The sequence below is a fragment of the Anabrus simplex genome, chromosome 1 (genome assembly GCF_040414725.1).
Source record: "Anabrus simplex isolate iqAnaSimp1 chromosome 1, ASM4041472v1, whole genome shotgun sequence".
NCBI lineage: Eukaryota > Metazoa > Arthropoda > Insecta > Orthoptera > Tettigoniidae > Anabrus > Anabrus simplex.
In genome coordinates, this window is record NC_090265.1 from 180,913,074 (window position 1) to 180,936,971 (window position 23,898).

Genomic DNA, 23,898 nt, shown 5'->3' on the forward strand with positions numbered 1-23,898 from the left:
TATAAGAGTCTTACACAACAGTTTATATTTTCCAGATTGTAAGTCGTATGTGTATCAATTCTGGTTGACAGCTATGCCCAAACGTACATGCATAATCTAGCTGCTGTAGAATCCTGGAGCTGACGTTGCCGTGGTTACGGCCATTCGTTTCTTTATCCGATTCCTAGAGCAGGGGCAGTGTGGTTCCAATATCTCCATAACGGTTGGATTTAGAGCCTTAAAACATGGTTTTCGGGCTCGAAGGGTTTACCGAGTTTTGTTCTTTGCATCAAGGGGCTTAAAATGAGCTTTGTCTCGCCCTTGTACGACAAATTCGATTTCGCCTATATTAGCCTATTATTTTAATATTTTTCTATCTCCCCCCGTCGTCCCCTCTCGAATTGTTTTGAAAGTAAAATACAGCCCATGTTACTCACTGGCAATGTAGCTTTCTATAGGTGAAGTAATTTTTAAAATCGGTTCAGTAGTTGTTGAGCCTATCCGTAACAAACCAATATACACATTTTTCCTCTTTATAATATTAGTATAGAAGTATAGATTACATCCCTACACATACGGTTGCCGTCAGGAAGGGCATCCAGCCGTAAACATGGTCAAATCCACATGTGCGACACAGTTCGCTCCCGCAACCCCACAGGTGTGGATAAAGCGATAGAAAAAGATACTCATTTTAAAAATTCACCCGCTTTTTAATTCTTTTCACCGCCTTACGTGGATTTTCCAAAAAGAGTGCGTTCATTTTCAAAGGAGATTCCAAGCACCAATTTTAAAGTCTGTAACCTTCATTTTTTTGAGATTATGTATTCTCATATAAATAATTCCTCACTTTTTTCACACACCCCCTGCCCCCTCCCTTAAGTGGATTTTCTGAAAACAAATTTTTGTGTTCTTTTATTTTTAAAGGGGATTCCAAATATCAATTTTTATATCTGTAACATGTTAGGTTTTTGTGATTTATTGGAGATAATTTCGCTGCTGTAGAATCCTGGAGCTGACGTCGCCATGGTTACGGCAGTTCATTTCTTTTATCCGATTCCTAGAGCAGGGACAGTATGATGCCAATATCTCCGTAACGGTTGGTTTTAGGGCCTTAAAACATGGTTTTCGGGCCCGTAGGGCTATCCGAGTTTTGTTCTCTGCGTCAAGAGGATTAAATTGAGCTTTGTCTCGTCCTTGTACGACAGATTCGATATTTTGCCTATATTAGCCATTATTTCTATATCCCCCCCCCCCCGTGCCCCCCACCTCGAATTGTTTTGAAAATAAAATACTGCCCGTGTTACTCATTGTAAATGTAGCTTTCTATAGGTGAAGTAATTTTTAAAATCGGTTCAGTAGTTTTTGAGTCTATTCGTTACAAACAAACATACAAATTTTTCCTCTTTATAGTATTAGTATAGATATATACCGAAGATGTCAATACTTCAGCTGATTCCTCTTCGATTGTAATCTACCTATCAGAGGCTTGTAAATATGTTCTCTATCTTATTAAACCCGGGGGGGGGGGGATGTGTGTACAGGAATCCAGCCAATCAGCAAACATTTCTGGAAGCTTCCCCTTATGGAACTATAGTGATAGCGCCTGCGGATAGTTTAAAGGGAAGGTTTCAACCGTTTTCTTGCAATATAATTCTGTAAACTGGTGGTTTTAATGTAGAATTATCGACGAAGTCTGAGGACTCTATTCCTGCCGAACAAACGTGATGACCTTCTGCTGTTTCCCATTCAACCTTGCACTGGATGACTAAGGTTTTCAACCTCAAAATTTTGTAAATCTTGTCTAGGCGTTAATGGTTTCTCCTTTAGTCACACCTTATAGTAAAGGATTAGCCTCTGTATCATTAGGCCATAAGCCCACTTGGGTTTTGACAATTTCTCTAAGGAGTGCAGGTGTTTCGGCTCCTTGCGTTTTGTTTACGGCTGATTGTGTACAGCCCTTTTCTTTTTTACTTTTACGGCCATGCAGTACGGGCATTTGTGTCTCTGTTTATTCTGTAACAGCTTCTGCGTTTCTTTTGGGACAATGCTTAAAGCTATTGTTATTGTGGAGTAATTGATGAACACTTTAAAGTGGGGTCACCCAGTGGGTTGCCTAGTTTAATTGCAGTGTATTTAATGAAACTGCGTGCTTCTGCGAGAATAGACCACGGTATTTTGGAGCTCAGACTCCTGTGTAATGTAACTGGTAGGAGCAAAATTTGCTCTTGTGAAATATTGTACCTTTCTGGAGCAATCGTGCTCTTCTCTCTGTAAAATCAACTACCTTGTAATTATCACAAGTTTTGTACTTGATGTTCGGAATTGTTAGAGCCGACGAGCTCATTAATATTGTTTATTATTGATTCAAATTCAAATACTGTAATTATTATTAACTCCGTTTTCCCTCGAACTCAGCCAGGGATCCCACCTATATCGCAGAGACCTAGAACGTCTGGGATAAAACTGGGGAGGGGGACCAGTACCTCGCCCAGGTGGCCACACCTGCTGTGCTGAAGAGGGACCTTGTAGGGGATGGGAACATTGGAAGGGATGGGAAAGAAACTGAGATGGAAGCGGCCGTAGCCTTAAGTTAGGTACCATCCAGGCATTTACCTGGGACACCACGCAAAACCACTTCGAGTATGTCTGAGGCGGGAATTGAACTCTCCTCTATTCAGTTGACCTCCGAGGCACAGTAGACCTCGTTCCAGTGCACGTACCACTTCAAATGTGGCAAACGCGGGATCGAGCCCGGGCCTCCATGGGTGACAGTTAATTACACTAACCACTATAACACAGAGGTCGTACGATAATAACTGAAAGTGCCACCGTACCATACCTTTCGATGCACGCTCAAATGCATTGCTCTGTATGTTCATTAGTAATGCACCCACCTAAGGCATACCGTATATTATCAACGACCCGAGCGTGTGTCAAACCATCAGAAAATTTACGAAGAAACGTGGTACGAGGACTGAAACGGGGTTCACTCAGCCTCGGGAGGTCAACTGAGTAGAGGTGAGTTCGATTCCCACCTCAGCCATCCTGGAAGTGGTTTTCCGTGGTTTCTTCACTTCTTCTCCAGGTAAATGCTGGGATGGTACCTAAGTTAAGGCCACGGCCGCTTTCTTCCTTCCTTCCTTCCTTCCTTCCTTCATTCCCTCTTCCTTGTCTATCCTATCCCCGCAAGGCCCCTGTCGAGCATAGCAGGTGTGGTCGCCTGGGTGAAGACTGGTCCTGCTCTCCAGTTTCATCCCCGACCAAATGTCTCACGCTCGAGGCGGTAGAAGTGGGATTCGAACCCTGGAGGGTAAACGAATTAAATAAATAATACAATAAGTAATTATACCTTTCTTTAGAGGCGACGTTACGTTTCATAGACCTCTCTTGATGTAAACCACGAGATACCATATATTTTCGTAACCTCGGCACTCATTTTTGGTGCAGTTTGAGTAAATTACAGGGCTGTGTGCTTCTTTCTGATGGAAAATCGAATCCACTTTACAGCTTTGGACAGGTAATAATAAATAAAGAAATAATGGTGGACATTCCTCGTGCAATATATATACATATTTACAATCTGTTTTACGTCGCACCGATACAGATAGATTTTACGGTGAAGGTGGGAAAGTAAAGGGCTAGGAGTGGGAAGAAAGTGGCCGTGGTCTTAATTAAGGTACAACCCCAGCATTTGCCTGGTGTGAAAATGGGAAAACACGGAAAACCAACATCAGGGCTGCCGACAGTGGGATTAGAACCCACTATCTCCCGAATGCAAGCTCACAGCTGCGCGCCTCTAACCGCATGGCCAACTCGCTCGGGCGTGCAAAATACAACAGGCTTAGTTATAATGGCAATGTAGTAGTATCAGTTAAATCACAATCCACGTGTCCGCTGCTATGGTCTGGGGTTTAGCATAGTCAGTATTGATCGGGGCTCTGGTCATTATTTAATGCACGAATTGTGTGTGGTTGGGGATGACACGCCCTACACTCTCAAATCAGGAATGAGTTAGTACTAGAATAAAAACTGAAATTGTCACTTTAGTGTAATATTCGACGCATTGTTTCCCGCTGTAGAGGGGGGCGTAGAACAGCAATCAATCAATCAATCAATCAATCAATCAATGATCTGTATTTAGGGCTGACATCCAGGTGGCAGAATCCCTATCAATTGTTTATCTAGTCTTTTCTTAGATGATTTCAAAGAACATCGAAATTTATCGAATATTTCACTTTATAAATTATTCCATTCCTTTACTGTTCGTCATATAAATGAGTATCTCCCCCAATATTTCCTCTTGAATTTACACTTTTACATTATGACCTTTCCCACTTTTAAAAGATCCGCCCAAGCTTATTCATCTACTAATGTCATTCCACACCATCCATCCACTGACAGCTTCAAACCACTTAGTCGAGAATCTCGTCTCCTAACTCCCAAGTCTTCCCAGTCCAAACTGTGCAATATTTTCTTAACACTATTCCTTTGTCGTAAATTACCCAGAACAAACGGCGCTGCTTTCCTTTGGATCTCTTTCAGATCTCGTATCAAGTAATCCTGGTGTGGGCCCCACACACTGGAACCATACTCTAATTAGGGTCCTACCAGAGAATGATACGCCCTCTCCTTCACATCTTAATACAGCCTCTTAAATACTCCCATAACCAAGTGAAGAGATCTGTAACCTCGTCAGTATGATTCCCTCAATGAAGAGCACTCCTTGTATTAACACCTTGGTACTCAGAGTGTTCTCCATGAGATACTACAGCTCCATCAACATTTTAATTAAACCCGAGAGGACTTGTCCTCTTGGTGAAACTTATAACGTAACGTTCTATTCGGTTTACCATCGTACTATTGTCCACTGTCCATCTCACAACATTGTCTAGGTACCCCTGCAGTTGCTCACGAGCCTGCAACTCATTTTTTAATACTATACAAAGTGAAACATTATTATCAAAGAGTCTAGTCCGTGATTCCAGTTCTTTACTGATATCATTTATTATAAGCCTATATAAGAAAACATAAAGGTGAAATAATACTGCCCCGTAGGGCCCCACTACTCATTACAGGATCAGATAACACTTCACCTACTCAAATTCTCTGAGTTCTACTTTCTTGAAATTCAGCCACCTTTTCAACCACTAATTTGACTAGACCAATAGCCCTTATTTCCGAAATGCCATCTATCAAACCAGTTAGTAATTTCACAAACTTGTCTAATACCATCAGAAATAATTATTTCCCACAGCTTACAAACAACACATGTCAAACTGACTGGCCCAAGTAATCCCATACATTGGAACCATACTCTAATTCTGGCTTTATCAGAGACTTATATGCCCTCTCCTTTTCATTCTTATTACAACCCTTAAATGCGTCATAATCATATGAAGAGATGTGTAAACTTTATTTACAACTCCATTCAAGCGACTACTCCAATGAAGTTCTTTCTTTATATTAACACATAGATTCTTACAGTCATCCCCATGAATAACGTTCACCCCATCAACGCACTAATTAAATCTGAGAAGATCTTACCTCTTTGTAAAACTCACAACCTGAGTTTTCACCCCGTTTCTCGTCATACCATAGCCTGATTTCCATCTCAAAATGTTGTCGAGGTCTTCTTGCAGTCTGTCACAATATTCTAACTTATTTATTACTCTCTAGAGCATAATATCATTCGCAGAAAAGCCTTATCTCTCATTTAAGTACTTACAAAATTTATATATGTATCAAAACATAAAGGTCCAATAATAATGCCTTGAAGAGTTCCCCCATTAATCATTACAGGATCAGATAATGCTTCACCTCCTCTAACACTCTGAGTTCCGTTTTTCTAGAAATATAGCCACCCATTCACTCACTCTTTTTTTTTCCAGTCCAATTGCATTCATTTTTGCTATAGTCTTCTATGATCTACCTTATAAGACACCATAATAGCTCCTTTATGCAAACAGTAATCAAATAAAAACACAAGAAATGGCACTTTATCACAATCTATGGCCTTCAGTAAATCCCCAGACAGCTTGTACAATTCCTGCTGCTATTCCAGTTTTCAACTTTTGTATCTTATTGTAAGTGTCTTTGTTTTCATAAGTACATTTCAATACTTCGTTAGAGAGAGTATTTATTTACTGCTGTCCGGCTCCATGGCTAAACGGTTAGCGGGCTGGCCTTTGGTCACATGGGTCCCGGGTTCGATTCCCGGCAGGATCGGGAATTTTAACCATAATTGGTTAATTTTGCCGGCACGGGGGCTGGGTGTATGTGTCGTCTTCATCATCATTTCATCCTCATCACGACGCGCAGGTTGCCTACGGGAGTCAAATCAAAAGACCTTCACCTGGCGAGCGAACATGTCTTCGGACACTCCCGGCACTACTGTAAAAGCCATACGCCATTTCATTTCATTCACTCCTGACAGAATATTTCTGCCTTCTTTAAATCCTTACATATACACTCTCCTTGTTCATTAATGATTCCCTGAATGACCTTCTTGGAACCTGTTTCTGCCTTTATATATACCCTTAAATTGTTCACTAAAATTTGTATGACTGCCAATTATGCTTGCCATAGTGTTATCGTTAGCCGACTTCTTCGATAAATTCAGTTTCCTAGATCCTTCAGTCCTCGTTACTTCCATAAAGGGTCGTCTTAAGAGCATTAAATGCCGTCAGGCAAAGCGGTGCAATGATCCCTATCTGCACAACCATTCAGAGGAATAAAATGTCACTAATACGTAATAAATCACATAAGTTACTAGTTCCTTTCTTCCTCAAGTTTTCTACGCTTTCACCCCACAAATGTAATTACTGGAACACACACTGCATACAGTCTGTATTGTTGTCCCCAGACAGTGACTGAATTACAATATTCCGCTTCCATAACATTGCAACAAAATTGTTACGGAGTTTTGTGGATTTGCAGAGGTGAAAGAAGGTGCGGGCTGGAATAGGTCTCAACTACAACTACAACTAATTTAAAACTTTAACAAGGTTATATTTTCTTTTCAAAATCAACAGATAACAACGGTTAACAATTCTCACTAGGTGAAATAACAAAGAACACTCAGGTACAATGCAAATTTACAAATTCTGGGCTACGAGCCCCAAAGTCTGAGTTCTCGACTCACAACCACAAATATCAAAGGTCACAGGACCCTTAATTACCTGGAGCTCTTGCTCCCGCTTAGTAGTATCAAGCCTCATAGAGGCACTTTCCAAAGAAACCAGAAAGAGCTGACCTGCTCTCAATTTTATAAGCACAAACAACTTTACTTCTACCTGCCCTCAAGGCACACCAAGAAACAGGGGTATTTGATACCCAACCTACCGGGCCTTTACATGAGGAAAATAAAACATCAGGTTAAGTTACTGGCCCATAATACAAAATTCAATGGAGGCGAAGCTTGCACTCCTAATACACTTTTAAAACCTACTTGGCACTAGGCCGCTTACGCAAGGGCTAATCCCATACTAACGAGGTGACACGTATAGATAAGAAAACTTTATTACATTAAGAAGAGAAGGAAAACGGTTATGAAAACGTAGTCACCTCAAAACAATATGAGTGGGAGCTCGAGAGGGTTAGGCACTCTCTATCCCAATTTGTAGTTAAAGAGACGGAATTTTCACCAAATGTTTTTTTACATTTTAAAGGTAGGTTACATGACAAAGGTTTCGAACGTGCCCCGAGGGTTAAACTGCTGAGCTAGCAAGAAATAAAGTTATTAAACGGCCATTACCTTGTTGATGAACTGCTGCCCGAAGAAAGAGGCGCTACCCGCCCCCTGCTACATAATCACACACTACGCAAGATGTCGATGAAGTGGCCAGGAGACCAGAAAATCAGCAGTTTTTATACCCTCGCGGAAAATTCGAGACGTTTCATGAATGATTACAACCCGCCCACAAAATTTTATTGGATAACAGCAAAAACTAATACACAAGACGAGGAAGAAACACCTTATTGGTGGAAAATTAATTACAGAAATTCCTGATTGGCTACATTCAAAACAGGCGGAAAGAAAGGATTATAATGATAACCTACAACTGACAGAGCAAAATTTAGTTAAGACAAAACTTATGAATACAAAATTTCTTCAAGAAAGTACATTCCTTTACATCAGAGTGCGTTATCATAGTTTTGGTAGAGACATCTGTTAGAGAATGTCCAAATTTCTTGATACGGAGCAAACAAATACAAATCGAAATAGACACAGTTCAGAACACTTCCAAATTGCCAGACAGTGACATCTTCCGAGAAACCGTTGAGTTAATACAGTTTGTTAAAGTTCAGGCTTTCTCCTGTAGAGGTGTTTCAACTGGCGCAATATTTGAATTAGTGGCGTGGAGGTGTACCACCCGGTACAAAAATAAAATGGGTAAATTTGAATGTTGAGACGAGTGATCGGAAAATTAATGTTCAGTTCTGGTTTATGCTTAGATTGTCATGGAGCCTTCGGGCAGTTACCCATCGTGCTCATACGTTAAGACGGCCGTGCATCCACAACTTCTTCTAACTATCTTTCTTCCCAACCTTCACTTCCTTCTTAGTTCTGTACTTCTCTGTTAAAATATAGCAGGTCTTTACAATGCTTTACCGCCTTGGAATACTTTCACATTTCTCAACAATTGCTTCACAGACTGTTTACATTTTCAACGGGTCATAATTATTCTTTCAAACTTCCTCTTCCCTGTCTTATCAACTATATGGTACAGCGTAATAGTTCTACTTTTACAAACATCCTTCCTACTGCACTTATTTTTAACTACCGGTACCACGAAGATAGCTTCTTGATCGCTTATACCATCTATTACTTCAGTTTCGTTATATAGTTCATCTGGTTTTATCAGCACCACGTCCAAAATAGTTTCCCTCTACTTGATTCCAACACTTCCTGATTCAACTATCTTTCCCTGATTAACTTTTTGACCATTTGTTGGTCATACTTCCTGTTACTCGCTTTAACTTCCCAATTAGTATTTTATAAACTGAGATAAACCGCTACAATCGTATTCCTTTCTGTGTCATTTCTCACATTTATCTTATTAATTAATTCCGCATCAATGCCAGCGCCACTCTTTCCAGGTCTGTATACCCCCAAAACATCAAGTTACATACCGGTATTATCTTTGTAGATTAGCCTTACACCTAGAAGTTCATGTTTCTCATCCTCAACTTCTTCGTAGCTTACAGATTCTTCTTTCACCTCCGTTCCTATCCTGTATCTACGTTAAACACTCCAGTTCCGTGAGAAAATTTCCTCATCCGTAAAATTATTTCTGAGCCATGATTCAATTCCTGTTACAATATCTGGTAAATATCACTTAAACGCAGATCCCTATCTCGTACTCACCATTGCAAATCTCACTCCCAGTTTCTCACATATCCACTCCATATTCTCATTTAAATGTCCGATCACCTTCCAATCAGTATCCCTCCTACACAGTACTCCACTGATAACAATCTCTGCTCCCTTAATCTTCTATCGTGCTGCATTAATCAGATCGCACACAGCCCCCAAATATGTTGGTACCTATATCTGCCTGCCTTTAACATTGTTGGTACCAACGAGAAAAACTACCACCTTCTCCTTACCCTGCTCCTGTCCGGCTCCTTGGCTGAATGGTCAACATAGTGCTCTTCGGTTGAGATGGTCCCGCATTTGATTCCCGGCCAGGTTGGAGTTTTTAACCTTAAATGGTTATTTTCCTTGGCTCGGGGACTGGGTTTTTGTATTGTCCCCAACATCCCTGCAACTGAAACACTACAAATAATATTATAACATGCATTTTCCCACATACGGCAGATGCCTCCCACCCTCGTCGGAGGGTCTGCTTTACAAATTTAGAAGCAGCCACACAAAATTATTATATCCTCCTCCTACTCTTCTATCTAATTCATGGATAACACTACTCTGGTTCTCTTTCCTCTACACACTTTCTTCGTATGTCTAACAATGGAGTCCCCCCATGACCAGAGCCTCATCCACCTCCACCTCATTTGATCCCCTCCGTTTGACATTTTCAAGCATCCAGATCGTTGACAACGAAGTGTGCACCATGGTGTGAATTATATTGAAATATCCGATCACGTTCCAATCAGTATCCCTTCTACACAGTACTCGACTGATAATTTTCTGTTAGCATGATCAGTATCTTGAAACACATGCACGTAAGTCTCGCTTATTATTAACTAACCGTAGCAGCTTCTCGCCTGGTTAGTTCTGATTTTAATTTAGATTCCATCATGAATATAAGTCTAGCTTGTAGAACTGAAACGGGTTAAACTTAGCATCAAGTAACGTAGGATAAATAGGATGAAACGGATATTAAGAGCTGTTATCATTAAGTTTCAACTTCAGTTACACGTGATTGCTGGTTGCATACCGATGTCTGATTTGTCAACATGCCAGCACGAATTATTCACATATAAGTATGCAGGGCTATTGGCATAAACAAAGCACAACAGTGAACATCTGTTTGTTACCAGGTAAGCAACACCGGTGGCTCAGCGTGGCAGTGGCACGAACAACGACGGCAGTACTACCTGCACCAGAGTACGGCCAGCAGACCAGACCTCAACTACCGCTGTCCACAGTTAGTCCAGGAGATGAAGGTACATTTTACATATAACCACTACATTCCACTATGGCATTATTGCTCTATAATGATAATATATCATATTCATGTTTGTATAAATACATTTTGTTCATAAACATCTTCATGTCTGTATAAATACACTTTGTTCATATACATCCAAATACCATGAAAAATCATTGGCAAGTGTTAAAGTTTCATGAACACTTTACTGTTCATAAAAATGACAAGTTGAACATTGTGCTCTCATTAATCCAGGTGTATTGTATATTGGCCTATCAGATGGTCAAATCACCTGAGATCATTTAAAGACGTCGGGATGCTGAGTTTTCATCGGTTTCTTAACCGGTGGTCTGTTGAAGAGGTGAAATATCCTACGCCATTGGTAAAACAAACAGTATGGTCGTCGTAATGAGTTTGAAAGAAGTCGTATTCTTGGCATGTGGGGGTTCAACGTTTCGTTCATTCAAATTGCATGGCCTATGGGGCGCACTATTTACGTTGATTAGAGAGTACGCAGATAATGGCATGAAGAATGATGTGCCGCCCGCAGAGAATAATGCTTTGGACACTTGACTATAGAGAGAGTCGTCATCTCGTGAAGATGTCAGTGAGGTAACCATTTTGTTTCATGTGTTGCATTAGTGCAGCACTGACAAGCATTAATATGTTATCCACTGTGTTCTGTAATAAGGCATTTCCATGCATTCTTACTCACTGAAGACCTTGAATCTCCTTTCACTACGGAAAATGCCTTGTTATAATAATTATCTTGCTACTGTCTATGATCTGTGAACGGGTGAATATCTTGTAACATTAAGACATACATGAAGTAAGCATAGGCTACATTGCTTATGCATAGTTGGGAAGTGCAACACGTTCCTTCCAATCTATCACTACTTTCCTTGGGAAAATGTAGCATTTGGGATATTAACATTTCCTCCGACAGTTCCTTAGGTCCCAGGTAGAACCACTGGAAGTTCCTTCCAAGATACGTTACACGGAAGCTTGTTACCCAATGATAACGCCTTGATAAGTCATTGGCAAAGTATCTTCCTTTAAGAACAAAAGTGAGAAAATGTTATTTGTGCTTGGGCTATCACGTTCTGTCAGAACACAGGTTCATTACATTTCATTTCAAAACTTTTCACATGCATTTGCTGGGATTCAAACCATGGCTGCTTAAATGAGGGTCTAGTGACGACGTCACTCGACCATTACGCCCCGCCCCCTCGGGAATAAAATATTCTACAGCTCGTGTACTCCGCCAGTACTTTCACTGTATAGTCTTTAGTTATTCAGTGATATGACTACTTTTACGTTTAGTTTAGACAAGATAATTTAATGTCTGTAAATGTGTTTAAATTAAAAGCTCAGTGAAATAACTTCATCATCATCATCATCATCTGTTTACCCTCCAGGTTCGGCTTTTCCCTCGGACTAAGCGAGGGATCCCACCTCTACCGCCTCAAGGGCAGTGTCCTGGAGCTTCAGACTCTTGGTCGGGGGATACAACTGGGGAGTATGACCAGTACCTCGCCCAGGCGGCCTCACCTGCTATAGTGAACAGGGGCCTAGTAGGGGGATGGGAAGATTGGAAGGGATAGGCAAGGATGAGGGAAGGAAGCGGCCGTGGCCTTACGATAGGTACCATCCCGGCATTTGCCTGGAGGTGAAGTGGGAAACCACGGAAAACCACTTCGAGGATGGCTGAGGTGGGAATCGAACCCGCCTCTACTCAGTTGACCGCCCGAGGCTGAGTGGACCCCGTTCCAGCCCTCGTACCACTTTTCAAATTTCGTGGCAGAGCCGGGAATCGAACCCGGACCTCCGGGGGTGGCAGCTAATCACGCTAACCACTACACCACAGAGGCGGCCGAAATAACTTACTACATTTAATTCAAATGAGTTTCTGAGGAATAGGTGTAAATAATGGGAATGATTATTTGAGGATATGAATGTTATTTATTAACGTGTTGTAGGTCTCCTTCCAGTAGCTGCTACAGCCCAACCATCACATTGCGTGCCTAAGACCGATATTCATAAAATGCTTCGTTTTAAATGGGTTCTTGATGAAGGAGACGTCGCAAGGATCTCTCGACGAGCGCTCCGTTACCTCTGACAATTATATCGTAGTCTACTGCGTTTTCATCATAAACATAAATGGTGAAGTATGGGACGCTTCTATAAAGAAAGGAGTACGACAGGGATGTAATTTGTCACCAGTGCTGTTCAACCTGTATATTGAGAAAGACATTGAGGAACATAAAGAGGATATGGAAGGGATACAGATAAATGGAGTAGAAATCAAATTGATAAGATTTGCTGATGACATCTGTCATAGAGGAGAACGAAGAGAAACTACAAAGTGCATTAGTAAAAATGAATAAGATATTGAGAGATAAGTATAACATAAAAATTAATACAAAAAAAAGACTGAAATTATGGTATACAGCCGCCAATATATGGCAGTCGACATCAGAATTAGTTATACACCACTAAGGCAAGTAAATGTCTCTCTACCTACTTATGAAGTAAAGTCACTTCAGATGGCAAAAGTTCAGTCGATATAAAGCGCAGAATTGTCCAAACAAAGATTGCTTATTACAAGAAAAGGATACTACTTACATCAAGGAATTTAAATGTGGAGACTAAGAAGATGTTTATTAAGTACTATGTCGGGAGTGTGGCCTTGTATGGCTCAGAAACGTCGACTATTAGTGCATGTGATAAGAAACGTCTGGAAGCATTTGAGATGTGGTGCTGGAGGAGAGTGAAAAAGTTCTCATGGACAGCAAAACTCACCAATGAAGAAGTTCTTCGACGAATAGGTGAAAAAAGATCCTTTTTAGCAACACTGAGAAAGAGAAGGGACCAATTAATTGGCCATCTCTATAGGCACAATGGTTTCATAGTTAATGTCATGGAAGGAATGATTCAAGGTAAAAGAGGAAGAGGAAAACCTAGACTGCAATATTCAAGACAGATCAGAGATGACGTAGGAACAAGCTCATATGTGGAAATGAAGAGATTAGCGAATTACAGAGAAGAGTGGAGAAGACGAATTGCTGCCAACCAATCTAGGACTGAAGAAGACTATTTTTGCTATTTGTTTTTCGTCGTAGTTATACAGACAGGCGTTATCGCAACGATGAAATAGCACAGGATTAGGACTGTTAAGTGACTACGCCCTTAACTAAGGTACACCGGGCGAGTTGGCCGTGCGGTTAGGAGCGCACAGCTGTGAGCTCGCATTCGGGTGATAGTGGGTTCGAATCCTACTGTCGGCAGCCCTGAAGATGGTTTTCCGTGGTTTCCTATTTTCACGCCAGGGCACGGCCGTTTCCTTCCCATTCCTTTCCTATCCCATCGTCGCCGTAAGACCTATCTGTGTCGGTGCGACGTAAAACAAATAGCAAAAAAAAAAACAAAAAAAAAAAACTACGGTACACACCGAGCAAGAGGCTGCGCGTTTAGGATCACATAGTTATCAGCTTGCATTCGAGAGATAATGGTTCAAAACCCACTGTCGACAGCCCTGAAGAGGGTTTTCTGTGTATTCCCATTTTCACACCAGGCACATGCGGGGCTGTACCTTAATTAAGGCCATGGTCGCTTCCTTCCTGCACCTAGCCCTTTCCTGTCCCATCGTCGCCATCTATGTCAGAGCCGCGTAGCTAACTCGCCCGATATATCGTACTCACCAACGACTAGTACGTCGAGTTCTTCTTTTCAAATTTCTAGTCATCTGTACATGTATCCATATAGACAATGGTTTTAGTGGGGATATAGGAACAGAATTCATACTAACAATATTGTCGGTCAACCACATCCACAGTAAATGCAAAAGAAAATGTGGGTCGAAAGAGAATGACAGGAAAGAGAGAGAGAGAGAGAGAGAGAGAGAGAGAGAGAGGGGGGGGGGTAAAAGAGGAAACGGACGCAGCTAACATTTGCAAACTCTTAGAATGACAAGTTATCGAACCCACTCATTTGTAAAATACAGTGTTGCAAGATATCACTTCTTGGACATGGTTCACTTGCACTTTCTCTTCTCGTTACACAGAGTTCGAAATGTAGATTACCGGGTGAGTTAGCCGTGCGGTTAGGGGTGCGCAGCTGTGAGCTTGCATCCGGGAGATAGTGGGTTCGAATCCCACTGTCGGCAGCCCTGAAGATGGTTTTCCTTGGTTTCCCATTTTCACACCAGGCAAATGCTGGGGGCTGTACCTTAATTAAGGCCACGGCCACTTTCTTCCCACTCCTAGGCCTCTCCTATCCTATCGTCGCCATAAGACCTATCTGTGTCGGTGCGACGTAAAGCAGACTGTAAAAAAAAAAAAAAAAAATGAAATGTAGACTTGTTCCAGACACTTCCAGTATAGAGCATCTGACTTTAGAGAGAAGGTAGAAAGGATATAATAAACCTGAGTGATTTGCAGATGACCTTGCCATCTTAGCTAAAAGCCGAGAAGGCGTTCAAAAGATGCCGGACAGCCTGCATGAAATCACCGACATAGCGGGTCTTATTTAGTATCGTATGACAAAGCGGAATATATGGAGTGCAAGCACCAAAGTGAGAGGTACATGGAGGTAAAACATGGGAAAATTAAAAGGGCAGAGAAGTTCAAATATTGGGTGAATTGTCCGTGTGGTCAGGGGCACGCGGCTATGAGCTTGCATCCGGGAGATGGTGGGTTCGAATCCCACTGTCGGCAGCCCTGAAGATGGTTATCCGTGGTTTCCCATTTTCACACCAGACAAATGCTGTAGATGTACCTTAATTAAGGCCACGGCCGCTTCATTCCAATTTCTAGGCGTGTCCTATCCCATCGTCGCCATAAGACCTATCTGTGTGGGAGCGACGTACAACAACTAGCAAAAATAAGTTCAAATGTTTGGGTGAATGAATCAAACCCAACGGATTGGATAAAGAGGCAAACAAGGCAAGGGCCAGAAAATTAGATCTGGCATACAAGCTAACGCAGGAAAAGTATAACAAACGGGCAGTAGGTATATTACAAGGCAAAAATGCGACATTATAATTCGGTAATAAAACCGAAAGGATTGTACGCTTCACAATGTCTAATTTTACATATAGGCTAAATGGGGAGCTGTAAGAACTGGAGAAGAAGGAAAGGAAGATTCCGAAGAAAATTCTGGGACCGTAGAACACTACCGTGGGACTTGGAAGAAAAGGAGAAATAAGAATCTCTACAAGTACAATGAAAATAGCTCGGACACAATGCGGAAACGAAGGCTGAAATTCTACGGACACCTAGTACAAACGACTGACCAAAAGATCATGGGGTTAAAGGACACCCTCAAGAGGGATGCGCAAGTTGTTGGAATTACACTAGAGATGATCAACAATAGAAGAGTGTTCAGGAGAAAAATCGGTAGTCTAAAATCATTTGAAGAGGAGACTCAAACGGATCATTATCGAAGAGGAAAGAAAGATGAGAAACGAAAGAATGACGAGGTTTTGGGAAGAGAAGAAAGGACGAGAGCCTTAAGTTCTATGTGGCCAAATTCGGAAACAAAACAAAAAATGAATCCTGGTAGAGAAATATGCTGAATGAAACCAGCACTGAAAAAAATAGCGGATAGGATGATGTTACCTCTTTCATACTATTTACTGTTGTAGTTTTACTGTTACCGGGCGAGTTGGCCGTGCGGTTAGGGGCGCGCAGCTGTGAGCTCACATCCGGGAGATAGTGGGTTAGAATCCCACTGTCCGCAGCCTTGGAGATGGTTTTCCGTGGTTTCCCTTTTTCACACCAGGCAAATGCTGGGACTGTACCTTAATTAAAACCATGGCCGCTTCCTTCCTATTCCTAGGCCTTTCCTGTCCCATCGTCGCCATAAGACCTATCTGTGCCGGTGCGACGTAAAGCAAATAGGAAAAAAATTCTGTTCCTTCAGAGAAAGAACTGGGATTCCCTTATTAATTTTAGTAGGTACATACAAAGGTATCCGTAGAATAATTTGTAAAAAAATAATATTTATTAAGAATCAACCTGTCCGCCTCTGTGGTGTAGTGGTTAGCGTGATTAGCTGCCACCCCCGGAGGCCCGGGTTCGATTCCCGGCTCTGCCACGAAATTTGAAAAGTGGTACGAGGGCTGGAACGGGGTCCACTCAGCCTCGGGAGGTCAACTGAGTAGAGGTGGGTTCGATTCCCACCTCAGCCATCCTGGAAGTGGTTTTCCGTGGTTTCCCACTTCTCCTCCAGGCGAATGCCGGGATGGTACCTAACTTAAGGCCACGGCCGCTTCCTTCCCTCTTCCTTGCCTATCCCTTCCAATCTTCCCATCCCTCCACAAGGCCCCTGTTCAGCATAGCAGGTGAGGCCGCCTGGGCGAGGTACTGGTCATACTCCCCAGTTGTATCCCCCGACCAAGAGTCTGAAGCTCCAGGACACTGCCCTTGAGGCGGTAGAGGTGGGATCCCTCGCTAAGTCCGAGGGAAAAACCGAACCTGGAGGGTAAACAGATAATGATGATGATGAAGAATCAACCTTAGGTAGGGGGGGGGGGCAATCCCGCGGACTCTCGTCCTTATTAAGTACTGATTTCATATCCGAGTTATCCGAAGTTCACAATGTGTTTCAGGAAGTGCTGACATTCTGGCTCGACAGGGGTGTCCATGGTTTTCGTCTGACTGGTGTTCCTCTGCTCTTCGAAGATCAGTCACTCCGTGACGAGCCCCCAGGCGATGACAGCCTGTCTAAGGAAATACCCTACAACTTAACAGGTTATTGGAATCTCATTCACACTCACACCATGGATCAGCCGGAGACGTTCGACATGGTCACTCAGTGGCGACAGCTCATGGATGACTACAACGCCAATAAAACGGACGACATTAACAGGTAATGTCTAGGATGAAGTCATTTTAATTGTCTTATTACTTCCAAATCTTGTCTGCACAGGCTTCCTCTGGAAGAAAAGAAATTCGAGGGACCGGGCTGAGTGGCTCAGACGGTTAAGGCGCTGACATTCTAACCCCAACTTGGCAGGTTCGATCCTGGCTCAGTCCAGTCGTATTTGAAGGTGCTCAAATACGACAGCCTCGTGTCAGTAGATTTACCTCGGCGTCTCTGAAGACCGTAAAAGTAGTTAGTGGGACGTAAAGCAAATAACATTATTATTATTATTATTATTATTATTGAAATTCGAGGGGTGACTGTCTCGCTGAGTTCTTGTGACAATATGAAACAGCCAATTTCCAATTTCAACCGTGTCAGGAATGAAATGCATAAAGCTCCCAGCTAGCGCGAGGATAGGAATTGTGCCGGCTGCTGAAGCCTGTCGCAGTCCTCTGGAGCAATGATTAATAACTGACAGATGAAATGAAATGATATTGGAGAGTGTTTCTGGAATGAATTACGACAAGGAAAACCGGAGTACCCGGGAAAAACCTGTCCCGCCTCCGCTTTGTCCAGCACAAATCTCACATGGAGTGACCGGGATTTGAACCACGGAACCCAACGGTGAGAGGCCGGTGCGCTGCTGCCTGTGCGACGGAGGCTTTCTTTTTATAACAATATCGCGCGACGAAAGTATGACCTTCGGTAAAATGAATAACACTTTGCGGTTGTTATTTCACTGAAGTTATTTATTTTGGAAAAACTTACCTGCCTGGTTACCTTGTGATATGGACGGGTAATTAAATAGCCACAGCATGTGCGAACCGTTCCACTTCACATTAACCCGTACCGGTTTATGCAAGTCGTACGGTCCGTGCGGTCGAAGTCCGAGAATAGCTATGTTTAATCCTATCCGAATTCCTCCTTCCAATGGTGGCAAACACGATAATGTTTCAAAACATTTATTTTCGAAATATTGTACTTCTGTCCTAATTGTTCTAAGTCCACTGCAATGGTACCATCACGTCAGATATAATATTGTCTGTTTAATTATACTCACACAATGGATGTCGATGTGAAGAAAATAAAGTTTCGTCCTCCGCATACTGCGTAGGTCCATCATAAGACATGGCAACTTTTTTTTCTCGCGAACAGGAGACAAGACGGAAAATCTAAGATATTCATTTGGAAACGTACGGTATGTACTTGCGTATGATGCCACTAGATGGTGTATGTAAACTACAGTGTGGGTCTAAGCATGCCCTACATTTCAGTGTGTGAGTGAGAGGGTCACAAAATGGAAGTCAACAAGCAGGAGCAACGATCGTATATTAAAATAGCAGTTTTCCGCGGCAGAATTGCACGCCAATGCCATACAGAGCTGCGGGAAGCATTAGGCGTGCATGCCATGCCCTATAGAACAGCGGCGAGGTGGGTGGAGACGTTCAACTGCCGATTTGCCTCATCCAGGCCGTCTACTGGTTTTTGTTGTGGTTGTGTCTTCTCGTTTCCAGTTCACAGTCACGTCCGCAACAGTGGACTTGGGCAACTTGAGAAGGGTGGAAATGGCTCTGGCTGATTGCTTACTGATATGGTAACCAATAATAACTCCACGTTCGAAGTTACAAGGCCCGCTTGCTCCACTCATCCTGCAGGTATCTCGCAGCACTGAACAATATCGACTACTAAACAAGTTTTCATTCTGTACCCTGAAGAGGTACGGTGGGCCTCTTAGGCGGTGACGCCGTCTCTCAGGCCAAGAAGATTTGAATTGGTGAAGGGTGTTGGCAGCCATGGCCTAAACTAGGAACTTCGAGCAGGAGAATGAAAAACACGGACAGCCTTCGGTAGAGACAAGCCCCTCTTCGTCTACCGAATGCAGACGTGTACAGTCACGGTAGAGCTGTGGCCACCGGTCCTCTGCTCGTTTGGTCCGCGGAGTGCAGAGCAGCCCCTTTTTACCCTCCAGGATTGGTTTTTCCCTCTGACTCAGCGAGGGATCCCACCTCTACCACATCAAGGGCAGTGTCCTGGAACATGATATTTTGGGTCGGAGGATGAAATTGGGTAGGAGGACCAGTGCCTCATCCAGGTGACCTCACCTGCTATGCTGAACAGGGGCCTTGTGGGGTGATGGGAAGATTGGAAGGGATGACAAGGAAGCGGGAAGGAAGTTGCCGTGGTCTAAAGTTAGGTACCATCCCGTAATTTGCCTGGAGGAGAAGCGGGAAACCACGGAAAGCCACTTCTAAGATGGCTGAGGAGAGAATCGAACCCCATGTCTACTCAGTTGACCTCCAGAGGCTAAGTGAACCCCGTTCCAGCCCTCGTACCACTTTTCAAATTTCGTGGCAGAGCCGGGAATCGAACCGGGCCTCCGAGATTAGCATTTAATCACACTAACCACTACGCCATAGAGGCAGATAATAATAATAATAATAATAATAATAATAATAATAATAATAATAATAATAATAATAATAATAATAATAATGGGTGCACTAAAAATAGAACACCTGAAAGTAAATGAAATACAGCGTGTCATTGACCTAACCAGGGCATGGGGCATGGCGGATGGTCAATGGACTGGCTAGCCAGCTGGATTCGCATCAACAACAGAGCAACAGTTTTTCAACACCTCGCATTCTATGCTAAAGTGGAGAGAAAAGGGGGCTTCATTAAGATAAGTTCAAGATTTCAAGTTCCTAAGTATTTAAGCAGATTTAAACTTCACGTGTCACACGGACAAGATTTCGTGAATATGTGTTCTTAGTGTGAACATAGCGCATTGACTCTGAATATGTGGTCGCTAATATACTTCTCAGTGCGAATAAATGCACGTGTGTGCGTATCAGTGTCATGCAAAAGCACGCTCTATGCTCGGTTCATACTTGTCGAGTGTGGCCATGACCGAACTTCGCTTCTCAGAGGCAAGGCAAACTGTGTTCGCTCGACTTTGCCCCTTGATACTCGCTCCTTCACGCGCTATCTCAGTCACAGGTAGAAGTGATCGCCTCCCTCCGTCCTTGTTTAGCCGTCCTCAAATTTGTCTCGCGTACCTTTATCTCTCGAAACATTACGCTTTTGCCACAATAGTGGACTGATGACTGGACGTGAAAATACCAATAGTTACTCACATTTTTAGACTGTGTTTCTGCTTCGTATGTAAGAAAAACTGGAAATAATGTAGTAAATAACACTCCTGGCGGAGAAATGGTCCATGATGTTCACATGCTGCCACGTGTATTTCTCCTGGCTAGCGTACTTCACTGCTCTATACACGTTAACTAAATACGCACTGAAGTTAAATATAAACCTCAAAATTAATTTTAAAAATCGTCTTTGCTCAAGGTTTCTATCCAAGGAGACATGGCTTGTGCAAAACTCTAGCTCCAATTTGGAAATTAAATTGCAAACTAAGACCTATCTGTGTCGGTGCGACGTAAAGCAAATAGCAAAAAAAAAAAAAAAAAAAAAAAAAAAAAGTTATAGAAAGTTTTTAGAATCATAGGCTTTTACAGTCATTGCTTGAAATGTTGTTAATTAAAGGTAACTTAATGCGTAGTGCGTTTCTCAATATTGGTAAGTCAGACAAAGTTGTGCTCAACATCGTTATAAACGCCGTAGTTACTATTTTCGAAAACGTACACCTGTCAGTGGCGGCTCGTGGCTGTAAAGTATGGTGAGGAGATATAACCCGTTCAGTTTCGAGCAACAGATTTAGGAACTACGTGTTGTTTTGTACTCGTATCTCGTACCTGTGACTGACGGAGGGTCCAGCACCAAAATTGTATACAGACCGGAGCGCTGTGTAACGTCACAGCGCGGCAACCATGTGGCTGCCTTTCCTCTACAGTGCAAAGTAGAGATAAGATTTGACCGGGAGACTAAAAATTATAGAAGCGCGGCACCCTCGGGAAGAGATGGACATTTTGTCGTCTTTTCATTTACGACGCATAGCAGTTTACTGACGCTAGAAACCGAAAAAAGTTATAGTAGTAAAGGAAATATATATTTACATTAATTGTTTTTCTTAATAATTGAACTTACCTATTTTTTGTACATCAGGTCCTTTAAAGCTGCTAACTTGTCGGTAGTGTCTTCATAGAATGGTTGTTTGTTCATTAACTGCAGAAGTAGTTCTTTCTGAATATCAATATTTCCCAAATAAGAAAGTCTCTTCTGAAATTGCATTTCCATGGTATGTTTTTATACGTTTTAGGCAAGAAAAGTTTCTTTCCACTGACGCAGTAGTAGATGAGATGGACATAATAAGAGAGAACAATTTATAAGCGTCCGTAAAAAGTCTTTATCTTCGTGAAGCATTTGGAACATCTTTTCAGTAGAAACATGTCTGTACTTTTCATCGGCATACAAAATAGAGAGTTCGTTTCTTAAGCGATGCATCTTGGGAAACACAGATCCAAAGAAATTTTGCACGTTTTCAAGATCGCTAGCACGTGTTGTATTCCTCAAATTTTGTGTTTTCGGCTAAGCAAACAAATTTAATTTTTTCAATATCGCGAAATCTCTCATCAATTTCCATCAGAATGTTATCCAAAATGTCAAAATATAAAACTCGATACACCTGTACACATCGTCAATAGTAAGGGTGCTATACTCTCGGGTTTGGCGCATATCCGTCATTTTGCTGGCATTTTCAAGTATAATTAGAAAATGCTCATCGGTCCTCTTGTTTCTCAGAAGATCACATGTTGTTCTTATTTTTGATATAAAATAGTTCGCATCCAATGACTTCTTTTGCAAAATATCATAAAGAATATCAGTTAAACAAAAAATGTCATGAAATCCTACTGCCAGAAAAGTGAATTAAAAACTGTTCATGTCCTGAAGAAAGCCTCTGACAAGTAGAATACATTTGTCACCAGACTCTTCACTGGTAACTATATTTTCGAAAACTTCTTTCAGCTTTTCCCAGTCATCCACAATTACACTCAATAATTTTAAGTTCGAGCTCCAGCGGACAGGAGTCACGGTTGGTATGCGTGGCCCCGATACAGCAGAAATGGCGTAAGTTCTCCTCGCCGAGTGATGGAAAAAGGATGGTATTCCAGAAATTGATCAAAAAAATGTACGAAACTTTCGTATTGTTTTACAACGCTGCGTAAGACCCACTTTAATCGGTGCGCCAAACAGTGTACAAATACTGCAAGAGGAGATTTTCTTTCATCTTTCCCTGGAGTCCATTTAAATGGCCAGGCACTGCCCTACTAATTTGTGCTCGTAATCGAATGGTCCCAAAATTTTATCCAATAAAGCAAACAAAGCATCTGAGGATCTGTCAGCACTTACATCATGGAAACCTAAGAAACGTTCCACTATAGCCCCGTCAGCATTAACAAACCTCACAATTACAGAGCACTGAGACACCTGTGTGATATCTGTCGTATCGTCCACCTGAACGGAAAAATAATCAGCACTCCTCAGTTCTGTTTTTACGAAATCATCGATGTATTCTGAATTGCACTCGATTAACTCATTTTGAATACTCTTAGATTCGCCACTAAACACACTTTTTATCTTAGAATACTGTTTCTTTTCTATTTGCTTTACGTCGCACCGACACAGATATGTCTTACGGCGACGATGGGATAGGAAAGGCCTAGGAATTGGAAGGAAGCGGCCGTGGGCTTAATTAAGGTACAGTCCCAGTATTTGCCTGGTGTGAAAATGGGAAACCACGGAAAACCCTATTCAGGGCTGCTGACAGTGGGACTCGAACCCATTATCTCCCGATTACTGGATACTGGCCGCACTTAAGAGACTGCAGCTATCGAGCTCGGTGAATACTGGTTTTATATTTCTGCAGGGCTCCTTGATACCAGCAATGTTAACAATTCCTTAAAATTACCACGATTTATTGAATTTAATGTTTCGTCATGACCACGACAAGCTAGTTCTTGCTTACTTAAATAGAGCACTGCATCAATTAATAACTGAAGGAAAGGCCTATTTAAACGTACAGTTTCATTGAACTGTACAATATACAGTCTAGCATTTTCCTTCAAGGCATCGGAGAGCGTATTTTGGTTTCTTTCCAAAGTCTTCAAATCTAGCTGGCATTTTATATGTTCTGCAGAGTCTGAGTGCTTGTGTAAAGAACGTGTTATGTTCAAAAGGACTGAAAATCCTTCTTTATTCCAAACGTTATTTTTATTGCTAAAACGTAAGCAGGGGAAAAAAAAAAAAAACTTCTGTAGAGCTGGAGAGGAGCACAACCTTGGAAATCCCTTAAACCACGATCGTTTGAAACTAAGATTGTAAGATTTACCGGAATGTTTCACTTCTCTTGTAGCACAAATTTGCAGTGATTCAGTAGGGCGACCAAACGTAGAACTTCATTGTGAGCTTCGTTTCTCCAACGTGAAAATGGTGTTTCTAATAAAATACACACTATGTCATAAACAGGATACATGTT

At 42.1% G+C, this 23,898-nt stretch overlaps 1 protein-coding gene across 1 annotated transcript in view; it reads left to right on the forward strand.

Moving 5' to 3' along the window:
- Nucleotides 1-23,898, forward strand: part of LOC136859593 (probable maltase) — a 146,939-nt gene that overhangs the window by 62,019 nt on the left and 61,022 nt on the right. Inside the window, exons 4-5 of the mRNA XM_067138708.2 lie at nt 10,483-10,608; nt 17,203-17,462. Coding sequence (XP_066994809.2) covers nt 10,483-10,608; nt 17,203-17,462 — 386 coding nt within the window. The remainder of the gene's footprint in view (nt 1-10,482; nt 10,609-17,202; nt 17,463-23,898) is intronic.